At 40.2% G+C, this 12,140-nt stretch overlaps 1 protein-coding gene across 1 annotated transcript in view; it reads right to left on the minus strand.

Moving 5' to 3' along the window:
* The window catches only part of MORC1 (MORC family CW-type zinc finger 1), a 114,321-nt gene that overhangs the window by 96,478 nt on the left and 5,703 nt on the right, over positions 1 to 12,140 (minus strand). Inside the window, exons 3-7 of the mRNA XM_025208067.1 lie at positions 8,687 to 8,740; positions 5,015 to 5,049; positions 4,008 to 4,076; positions 1,431 to 1,521; positions 1 to 15 (exon numbers count right to left, since the gene is read on the minus strand). The exon at positions 1 to 15 is cut by the window's left edge and continues 94 nt beyond it. Coding sequence (XP_025063852.1) covers positions 1 to 15; positions 1,431 to 1,521; positions 4,008 to 4,076; positions 5,015 to 5,049; positions 8,687 to 8,740 — 264 coding nt within the window. The remainder of the gene's footprint in view (positions 16 to 1,430; positions 1,522 to 4,007; positions 4,077 to 5,014; positions 5,050 to 8,686; positions 8,741 to 12,140) is intronic.

Consider the following 12,140-nt stretch of genomic DNA (forward strand, 5'->3'; position numbering starts at 1 on the left):
AGTCGCATAGACCCACTATAATAAAGTTAAAAAAGATGCTAGTATCACATAGTTTGTTGTCAGACTAGCCAACAGAAGACACCAACAGCTGGCCCAATGGCCCTATTCTAATATGCTCAGAGTAATGTATTGCTTCTTATAGCAATGGGAAGATGGAACACAGGATAAACCAACTCTTGAAAAACTGGGAGATATTAAATATTAAGGCTACTCTTCTCCCACAGAATACTGAAAAGGGCAGCCACTTAACTAAAACAAGGCAGCCACATGTTGAAAGAACATATTGGGGAGCCCCCCACGCTCCTGTGGGCTGCTAAATCTCAGCATTCACGAATCGCCTGGTACCTTGAGGTATGTAGAAAAAACATTTAAATCTGTGTCTGTGTTTGAATTGTCAAATCTTTCCAAATCTCTCTGAATCGATTCAGAGGGTTCTGATTCAATGCGGAGAGATTATAGGGTCTCCCGATTCGATTTGGAGATTTGGTCACTGAATTGGGCCGAACCTCCACTGAATCAAATCAGGGACCGAAGCTTTGCACAGCCCTAATAACAATATAATTACATCCATCTCTCTTAGAAAGACTCCCTAGGATACACATGGACAAGGATATATATGGGCTAGTCCCACACGGTAACCTTTTACTGGCCACAACAAGCAGTGGACAATAGAACAGAGAAATTGATTTTTGTAAAATAGAGCAGTGAGAACTGGACAACTACAAAACAGTCCATACTGAAACTCTTATAAGGAACAATTCTACATTAAAAATCAAATTTGATGACCAACCAGGTTGTTTTTATTAATCTCAATTCTTCCATTACTGAATGCCATTTCATTTTTTAATTCATAGAATCATAAAAAATTGGGGTTGGAAGGAACCTCAGGAGGTCATCCAGTTCAACCTGTTACTCAAATCATAACCAGCCCCCAAAAGCCAAGCCATTGTCTACTTGGGTCTTAAAAACATGTAAAGATGGAGATTCCACAACCCTTCTGGGTAAACTGTTTCAGTTCTTTATTGCCCTCCTAGTAAGAAAGTTTTTCCTAATATGTAACCTAAACTTGCCTCGCTGCACCCTTGAGACCGTTGCTCTTTGTTCTGTTGTCTGTCACCACTGAGGACAGTCTAGCTCCATCCTCTTCTGAATCCCCCTTCAGGTAGTTGAAGGCTGTTACTAAATTCCCCCTCAGCCTTCTCTTCTCCAGACTAAATAAGCCCAGTTCTCCTAGTCTCTCCTCAGAAGTCATGTTTCCCAGCCTTTTAATCATTTTCACTGCCCTCTACTGGACTTCCTCCAATTTGCTCACATCCATTTTGTAGTGGGTGCCCCAAATTAATCATTAAGTGTAGATCATGTTTGTTACGAAAAAAAACAACTATGCAAAACAGACAATCTAGAGATCAAGATTTAGATAGGACTCTTACGACTTAAGGCCATTGCCATAGCATCCAATCAGCTTGGAGGCAGACTGCCGTTTAGAAGACTTTCCAAAATAAATGAGATGAGTAGCTTCCCCTGAAAGACAACATTTAAAAGTTATAGATGCATATAGGGCATTTGCTAGATAACACTATATACCTTAAAAAAGAGAACATTTAAAAACCAATACAGCATTCACTTTGGGCTACTTTAACAATGTACACATAGCAAAGTATTTGTCAAGAGCCAACTTGCGTTATTCACCATGGACAAGATATCTATCACAATTCAATGGTTTCCCTACTCAGCTGATTCAAAACAAACATAGACAAACAAACCATGTCCCTTGGATTCCAGCCATTGACAAAAGAATAATAATGGATTTGATAGACAAAGGGCCTAATCCAATAGCAAGCCTCAAAACTCTTTGCCTCCCCAGCTCAAGGGGCATTCTAAGGTCTTGAATCTGATGTTGCACAATTAAAACAAATATGTTGCATATTATTCTGTTTCTTTAGGTTCAATTTTTTTAAGCATCAGTATATTTTTAAAAAATGAATGAATTGATCTGAGCACCCATACTCTCTCTCATTGTCTGTATTTTAATAAGGGAACTGAAGCATAAAGAAGCAAAGGGGTTTATCCAAAATTACATCAGACACCTAGCCAACTGTGAAATAAAATCCAGCTTGTGATCCAGACTGTGTACTGTCACTGTCTACAGGTGAGTTCTTAAGATCTAGTACCTACTGACAGCTGCTGGAGGTAGCAAGGAATTTTCTCTCCTGTCAATGAAAGCTGGCATGTCAGATGTCATTCAAAGAATTAGATAGTAAAGCTCTTTTCCAAGAAAGCCTGACGTTCTCATTCTGGGAACAGCTTATTTTCAGCACACATCAACCTAGGTTACAAGACGCCGGCTTTGTATCATCTATTTCACATCATGTGATAGCCACCATGATAACAAATGCACTAAAATAGCTTTTTATTGACAAAGCTGTTAGGATACCTAAAAGAAAGATATAGTCATTGTTAAAGAATCAAGAGCCACACGTTAGAAAATAGTTTTTCAAATAGTAGGAATTCCCCTCAGTGCAGTGGAGTATTTTATCTGCAAAGTTCTGAGCCATTAGCAGCAACACTGGTAAGGCTGCATTACCACACTGTAATACCCCTATGTCTCTTGTAAAATACAACATATAGAATCATACTGTGTACTCTTTGAGCCAATTAAAGTTTGCTCAGTAAAGGTCCCTCATAAGTCAGGATCCTGTTTTTTTCTGATTAAAAAAAAATCCTAAATTCTCTGATTAAAAAACCTAAAATCCACATTTTTTCTGTGATTAAAATGAAACACCTCTATATATATAGGGCTTAACATTTTATCGATATATTTACAATTTTAAAGCAATTTGGAAGCTTACCAATGCCTTATTATAATAAAATGAGTTCTAAACACCTATATATTTTGGCATTTGGTTTTGTTTTCTTTATCATGGAAAATCAGAGTTCTTCCTGCCCCTTTCCGTGTTTTCATTATGAATGTCTCACAAACACACTTGTATCTGTTTTTCCTTGTACACATTTTGGTCCCCTAAATGTATTCTTAGCACTTGACAATCCATAGTGCCAAGAGCACAATGCTGTTCTACAGATTCAGTTCATCAACTGCTATTTTCACTTTTCTATAGGTGCCTATGACATACACTAAAGCTTGCCTTAAATTACTATTCAAGGCAACAGAATAGTACAATATTTGTTGCTTAGAAATGTGGTGTTTAGGGGAAAACTAAATTTTCATGGAAACTATAAAAGGAATGATTATGTTGTTACATTTTCAGCTCACGTTTTATCCTGAAAGGACCCAGAGGGCTGTGTGAAAAGACTGGTATGCATAAACCAGCCAGGATTCCATCGAGAATTAATGAAATACAACCTCTAGGGTAGAATCAGATCAGTCTTACAAGTTTCAGGCACAATGTGAAGAATGCCATATCTAACATACACTTGAGGGGAATCTTAGGGAGGCAAAATTAGCAGGGTAATGAATCTGACCAGGACGTTGTGATGTTTTACTTAGGGCAGGTCTCTGTAGCCAGTCCACTGTGATGATGCACAGTTACTCCAGAATGTGCTTCTGGATCCAATATGGAGCCAATGTGAAGGGTTTGGATGTTTTACTTAGGGCAGATCTCATCAAGGTGTGTCATGTTGTGTGTGGGGTATTTAAGCAGAGAATTAATAGTTAATACTGTGCCTTGGAACTCTCAAAGCTTTTAGACATGTAGTGGTGCTTATGCTGAAAAAGCAAGGCAAATATATTTTTGTAATCATCAATATAACATTTTCCATTTCATTTCACCATGAAAAAAAACTTGCAGTCATTTTAGGCACAGCTTAAAAGACACTAGGATTAATTTACTCTGCCAGCAAAAATAATTAAAACAGTAAAGCACACTTGTAAGTTAAGTGCATGTCTCATTTTAACTAATGACTCCATATATACAGATCAGCTTGGTATTTTATTAGTTTATAGAACATTCCCTTTAACAACCAGTTCAGCATCTACAAAACTAACTTACTAGGGTTCATGCCGCATCCATCATCCAGAAAACACAACATAAATCCCCCTTGCAGCCGGTCATTATCTACTAAATAAAAAGAAGAAAAAAAGCACTTAGTAATAAACACTGAACTTGGTTGGTTGGGTATTGATACCCAGCGCTCACAAAAGTCATCCTTCATCAGCAAGTAGCAGATCTGATAAAATGACAAACCGCTACTTTACTGTGCCTCTGATTTACTATAATTTGGAACCATTAGCTAAGTACAAATATTCTCCACATGTTCCAGGCTGTACAGAGAAACAACTCATCAGGATATCACTTTCCAACCTAATACGGCTTCAAGAAGAAATATCCAACCCTGGTCTCTGTTCAGGATCTCATGTGGAGGTCCCAGGGTCAAGGGGAATGAATAACATCATGGAAAAAATATAATTGAATAGGTAGAAGTATGCCAGCAACAGAGATCTCAGCAATGCATGAAAAAAGCAGTGGTTTTCAGTTAGTCAGAAGCTTGTTGAGGTAAAGAGATTAGGTCAGCTGTGCTCTAGCTTCTAGGAGGGATTAGCTGTCAGAACAACACAACTGTATGTGAGAATTCAGCTTTATGGAATAGAGATGTCATCATAATAAAAGGGAAGATAGAGAAGAAATGTTACTTGTGTTTTTTTAACCACTTCCCAGGAGGTCTGTTCTATGCTGAGAGAAAAGACTAAAACCTGTTTTTACAGGAAAGGTTAAAAACTACTCTCTGTATTTATTTATGCTGCTGGGGACTATTCATAAAGATACAGAAGCAACATACAACATTTTATATCCTTTCAGTTCAAATCAGCAACTAGGACAGGTCAAATAGACTTCCAGAAAGGTAAGATCAGTTTCCACAGTGAAACAGAAATACTAACTATATACAGTATCAAATTCTTTGAGAGCACGCAGGCAGACACCTACAATGGGATAGTCTTAGAGTAACAGTCTCTTAATATTCCTCTACCTTCCAATTGTCATCACCCCCATGTACTCACCAGTAAATATATCAAGTCGGGTGGCTCCTGCATCTCTGAAAATAAACCATACAAAATTATGGACAAAACATCAAGTCAAGGAATAGACCAGACTAATCAGTATCCCTTAAATAAAAGTTTAACTGGTCTTTGAAATGAGCAAGACTACAAACATGTTTTTAATACACTTGTATCCTCCTAAGCAGGATGTCAAACTCATCCAGCCCTGTAGGTTGGATGAGTGGTGTGGGATTGGTCCATGGGCAGGAATGGATCCATGGACCAACCCTGCAGGCTGGACAGCAGGACTGCACCACTGTAGCCAGTCCAGGGCGATGATGCACAGCCTCTCAGGAATGTGCTTCTGGATCCAATATGGAGCTGATGTATGCTGCAGTGGGTGCTCTGTACATTGCAGTCCTGTAGTGGATGCCAGGGGTGGCACATCCCACATGCTGCCTATGTGTCAACTCCAACACCCACAGGTAGCACTGAGGGCTGTATGTTAGAGCTCCATGGCTGTACCCAGGTCACAGGCTGCATCTTTGATACCCCTGCCTTAACAAAAAACGACAAACTAGGACCAAGGTAGCTAACAAAACTGAACCCTTACCTGACTAAGTGGCCTATATGTTCCCCCCACCCCTCCTATCTTTTTTGCTTTGTCTTTAGATTGCAAACATTTTTTTAAAATGTGTGTACAGCACTCTACACAATGGAGACAGTTCTGATGGGGCCTTCGGGAATACAAATACTACTGTCAATAACACATCCCAAGTCACTGAGATACCAAGCTATGGATAAGTCTTTCACTAAGTATGGAAGACACAGTAACCCACAAGGTTTCCAAGTCACTGTGGTAACCCATAGAGTAATACATTATATCCTACTGCAGTGGGGTTATTTATATGTAGTACATATAAACTATAATTTTAAGTTAAATTTATGCAGCACCATTCAACTTAGAGCTATTTACAAAGGGCATATTTGAAAATCAGTTTGGGGTCACTGTCATCAGTCACCTTTGAGATGAAATGCATAGCACTTATTTATCAGCAGACCACACTAAACTACAGCTTTGAATAAGCATTCAAAGTTGTTGCACCTGCAACTGAACCCAAAGGCTAAAAACAGATTGCTTCAAATGGAATGAAAGCAAACACATCACTTTTTCCTTTAGAGCCGAATCTGGGAGGAGAGAATGGGGGGGAGGGAAAAAATACACAAAATTTGAGTGTTCAGTGAGAGATGAAGAAAAAAAGGCTCCATAAACATGCCCTTACTCACTAGCTATGCTCCAAAAGGAAGGCATCTCCTGAATAAACTGATAGCACCTTACTAATACTGGAGGTAACACAGACAGTGAGAAAGAGTCCTGAACTCATGCCTTTGCAAAAAGCCATAGATTTCGCTTTAACAAAGTAATCTACAGAACTAGAATAAACACATTCCTATGGAAAAGATGTAATTTAAACTTCAAAGCCCTTCATATCCATTTGTAGCAAGCTAAGAGGATGCTGAAGGACCCACAGCAGATGGAGCTGACCAAAAGCATCGAGTCCTGTATGTCCTTCACAAGCCTTACAGAACTGTCTTTCAGGCAATCCTTTGCCAAAAAAATTTACTTTGACTGCAAGCCCTTAATGCAATATCTGTTTACTACAATCCTCCAGGAGGCACAATGAGCACTGGCTTTTAGCCAAACCATTTAGTTCACATACATATTAGAGAAAGCTGTCATGTCAGTAGCAAAGGTTGATATCAAAAGAGACAATAAGAGGATTAGGAGGTGGAAAGCATTTGAATGAAAGCTACTGAATATTTCAAGAGAAAAAAGATGCCAAGAGTGCTAGTGATGCATGAGGAAGGTCAGGAAGCTTGAACATGCCAGGGACAGTTAAAAAGAAAGCAATCATATATTCCAGATGTTTATATACAGCACACATGATTTTCATATTGCTGTCTGTGACCACTTTGTTGAAGGCACCTCAGAGACCCATCCAAGGTTTCTTCTGGGACATGGCTATACCACAGAGAACAGGGCATGATCTGATACAGAGTGCTTCAGATGCTGGTATTTTGTTAATTAATTGCCCACTTTTATTAACACCCAAGAATCAGTGATCTGGAAGAAATTCCACATCTCAGAGTAAAGTGGTTAATGACAGATTTGAGAGAGGGCTTAATTTGACACAGACTGATTTCTGGTCACAGTTACCTCTTCCTATTTGACCCTCTAATGAAGTGATAAAGCGGTATTTGTCAAAAATCTTTCCATTGCAATTCTCTGTCATTGGACATAAGATCATCATGTAGGAGACATTTGTCAATAAATATATATATTAATAAAGTATCACAAATGTTTAATAGCACAGGGAAGAGGCAAATATTATCCAAATCAATTTTCTCTGTACTGTTCCCAATTCTGAAGTGCAATGCAGCGTAAAAATTCCTAATTGTTCAACTGTATATAGCAGTTCTCTCACTCCTTGACACACCACATAGCAATGGGCAAAGTATCACTATCTTCTTCTGTTTCTCAAGAGGAATTTAAGAGAGATTTAATAAAGCTTCATAGTGGAAATGGTACCAGAACACATTTGCTCACATTGAAGATCAGAAAGCATTAAAATCTTCCTCCATTAGCTCCATCAATAAGCAAAATACATTTTGTGGCATGCATTTGCTGACTTGTCACATGACTTTATCCATTAACTTGCAAAATTTACCAGAAATGTCTCAGTTTTTATCTGGCAAAGTTTTACTGCAAACATTGAAAAGGAAACTGGAAATATTTTTTTCAGCTAGAAGCAGTCATTCATGGACCTTTTGGCTGCATCCAGATGGGCATGTTGCCGCATACCACTAATTCCATTGTTGTCCACACTGCAAGGGTTGCAAAGTAGTTCAGAGACTTTTTTTGACCCCTGGATATCCAGGGGTCAAACAAACCTGCCAAAAAAAATCATGGAGTGGTGCACGCGGTGACAGTGTGCACCACCCAAAGCCAGAGCCTGGCTGGCCAGAGTTGCGCTCCACTCTTCTTCCCTTTCTTCCCTTTTTGCTGTCCAACCACTCAGTGGATTTAATCACAAGCCAGTACTAAGCCACGCATACAGCGAGGTTTACACAATAGCATTGTAGTAAAATTCACTTTAATAGACTTAACAACATATACGTGGCTTTTTAAATCTACTACGCAGCCCTTCAAAAGCTGAAAACAGTGCCCATGGTTGTGAATGTGAAGTAACACTCTTGCTTTGCAGAATCAGTCCCTTTATGATCCCAATCATTGGAAGAACTAACAAGTTTAATATGTCACAATGAAGGCCTTGGATATTTCAAGTCTAGCTCTACAAGATGCTGAATAACCTCAGAATCCATTTACTGTAACATGGAATCAAAGGCACTTGGCATCTCTGGTTCAGTACCTTAAAACGCTTCCAGCAATCAAGGAGGAAAAAGTAACATGGAAGGGGTGGGGGGCAGGGAGAAGCTCTTTTCACACACTACCATCTACCATGGCACAGTTTTATGACACTAAAGCAATTTTGATTTTGTTTGTTTGTTACTACTACGTGCAACAACAGAAAACATCTTCCCTGCTCTCACTGACAGAACCAACCAGGCTGTTAATTTTATCCCATGAGTAACAAAATAAGAATGCTTGGATTCTTCAAGTAAAATATTTACCGGGCATTGTCAATCAGTTCAGCAATCGCTCCAAAGAGGAAGTCATGCGTAGTGCTAAAACAGACATGAAAAGTGGTTAAAACTTGAAGCAGTTAGTGATACCAAATCAAGCACTAGCACATAATGTAATGAAAGTTGTACAGTAGAATCCAGATAGTTCTTAGGGCTGAGTTTCATAGCCCCAGTGAAGGATGAGAATTTGGGAACTAGTCAGGGATATATCCAGCAAATAGCTACGTGGGACTGGGGAGATGCTCAGAAAGGTTGCTGAATCTTTTATTCCAAAGCATATTACTGTGAAGATCAGCTGCCTAGGACCACTGCTGAGCACCAGGTGATCAGAGAAGTGGTGCCATTCAAAGTAAAAGCTGCAGCAAGCAGCTGCCTGGCTTATACTTGACTTGGCAACCTTCTGCAAATTAAGTGGTTTGCAAACCACCTTGATATAGGCATGATTCTGAACTACTGTAGATTCAGCTCCAGGCAACAACATTCAAAATATGATGAAGGAAGTTTTGCCCTGAAATTCAAATACTTATCTGCAATTGTGAAGGATTAAGGTTTAAGACATCTAAACCTTGAACTTCTGGGGCAACCTGCATTTTAAACCCCTATTAAAACTTTATATTCTTTTGTTATAACATGCTTTACACAACCGTGGTGAAGTAGTGGCAATATTTGGTACGGAGATCCCCTCCCAACTTTGCCATGCATAGTGGCACACACACAGTCTGTTATTTTAACATATAAAGTTTGATAGGAAAAGAAAGCTAATTTCAACTGGAAGCTGTAGCAAGCAGCAGGACAAGCTTCCAACAAGCCAGAGCTACACAGATATCCATGTTTCTCTATCAATGAAACTAAATCTGCTCTTTGACCAGAGCAACAAACTCCACTGCCAGAGGATTTACTCCAAATTTACTACAGTAATAAGATTTAAAACCAGCCCTTATCTTCCCAGAACTTGGGATCAGTTCATCCTGCATTCAACTACAGCATGTGCCTGAAGGATTGGAGCTAGATTAACAGTCAGTGTCAAGGGCAGGTGACTTTCTCTACAGAATATTCAATGGCATTAAATACACTTGGACCATAAATCACAGCAACACAGCAATAGCTGCTAATTCCCACTGCTTCTTGTGAGAACCCCAGGGGTGCTGTTCATGTTAACTTTTGTCAGACTTTACATCTTAAAACCCTATTTCCAAGTTTTAAAACATGGCTATAAAAAGAATAGAGGCTAAGGCCTAGATCCCAGATCTTATGCTCTCTGTGCAATCTTTTCATACTCTTTAATCTAATGCCTGAAAAAGCATCTGAGATTAGGTAAAGTATATCTTATTTGTACAGTTCATCTCAAAAACTGCTGTGCTACCTTAAGGAAACTTGACAGCAACATTAAAAACACAGTGTTTTAGCCTTCTATTTTACAGGAGAAATAATTGCTCCGCATCCTCACTCACAAAGAATTTATTTCATGGTAAAAGTAATCATTTGGGTTTCTCTTCAGTAGACTAATTGTACTTGGCATTTTCTAGCACCTGTGGAGCTGCACCAATGCTAGAAGTAGTATAAGGGCACAACTGCACAGAAATCTTTAGGCCACTTGAGTTACAAGAGGGTTTATTTCACTGCTGGCACAAAGATAGGAAAACACACGTACAGAATATTCTGAAAGCAGCTCTAGTCTCCCATCAACATTAGCATTTTTACTGCAGGCCACTACGGCAGTGGACTTGAGTATTGCATTAGACTGGCTTCCAGCATCCCCAGTTGATACCTATAGCTCAGCAAGGTTAGGAAGCATTGATTAAGACAGCAACAGGCAGTCTACACTAGTGCCTGTTGCTTTATTACCATCCCTAGATTTAAAACAGAATGTTACAAGTGGTAGATTTTAAACAAATATATCCCTTGTAGCATTTCATTTATTTGAATTACAAGCCACCCTATCCAATGCAGCCTCTAGGGAGGCTTACAATAAACCCTCAAGCTGTGAAATAAAGAACAGGCTCCCCAAACATCCCAACCCCCTAAAAAGTCCACGTCACCGCCCCCACAGGCATATGCTCTACTTAAAAATAGATAGAGAATGATCAAATCCCAAAACACTGTATGTTTCTTTTATCCCCCCCGCCCCCCGCAAAAAAACCCCCCAAAAACAAAAAACCATCCAACTTCTTCAGCTTTACATACAGACCATTATTTTTTTTAACCTGACTCTGGGGTAGCTACATTCCAGGGGACTTGACACAGGACTGGGGCTTGAATAATTATGGCTTCAGTACTGATTTAGATGTCAACTTGATGTATTGCCCTTGGATTAAGTCACTTCAGCACTCAGATGTTCAGACCTGCACAGTTCTCATTGTTTAAAATTCAAGTTGCAGATTTTCCTCAAGATTAAAACTACCAAATAGGAACCAAATTGGGGAGATCAATTAAGCTGGCAAAAGGAGGGGAAAACAGAAACCTTCACCTCCCTGAGATAAGGAAATGAAAGCATGTCTATCTTCCTAAAATCTGCAGATGGGAGAAGGCTTTTTAAAGCAGCAGCCACTAAGTGTTAGTCTCACGTTTACTTTATATATTTTATCCATGTCTCCAGGCTTGGAATCATAGAAATGTTTGGCTGGGAGGGACCTCGGCAGGTTACCTGGTCTTGAGGATATTTGGGGGTGGGGTGGGTTGGCTTTAAAAATTGCAAGCTCCCCTTTTGTGAGCGAGGTGGGCAGCCTACCCCAGCACTTCTCAATGCTTTTAGGCTCCAGCTGCCTTTCCCTAGACTCCAGATGCCCTTCCAAGAGCCCCTTGGAAGACACCAGCTCTTTGTTTCCACTCTTTTTCTGGCTACAGAAAAAATGAAAGTGCAGGTTTTACCCCTGTGCCAAAGACCCCCCCCCCCCCCCCCAAAAGGGGGGGCGCGCCCACCCCCCCCCCCCCCAAATACAGTGTGGCTGCCTGCATTTAACGTCACAGGTTCCCATGTGAAATTCCTGGTTTATTAAATGAGATGCCAGCACCCACAGCAGCGCTACCATGCCCTGGTGCCTCAAACTACCCCTGAAAAGATATTCAGGAGCATCAGGGCTTTGCCATACCCCTGAAAGGATCTCCAGGAGAACTGGGGCTTTGCATCACCCCCATAAAGGAGAATCAGGGCTCTGCAACACCCTTGAACGCATCTCCAGCTAAGTCGGGGCTTTGTGACACCCTAAAAGGATCTCCAGAAGCATCAGGGCTTCATAGGACCCCATAAAAGATCTCCAGGAGAACTGGGGCCTTGTAGCACCCCATAAAGGATCTCCAGGAGAGTCAGGGCTTTGCAACACCCCTGAAAGCATCTCCAGCTGAATCGGGTCTTTGTGACACCCTGAAAGGATCTCTAGGAGCACTGGGGCTTTGTAGCACCCCATAAAGGATCTCCAGGAGAGTCAGGGCTTTGTAGCACCCC

The sequence above is a fragment of the Alligator sinensis genome, unplaced genomic scaffold (genome assembly GCF_000455745.1).
Source record: "Alligator sinensis unplaced genomic scaffold, ASM45574v1 scaffold1131_1, whole genome shotgun sequence".
Taxonomy (NCBI): domain Eukaryota; kingdom Metazoa; phylum Chordata; order Crocodylia; family Alligatoridae; genus Alligator; species Alligator sinensis.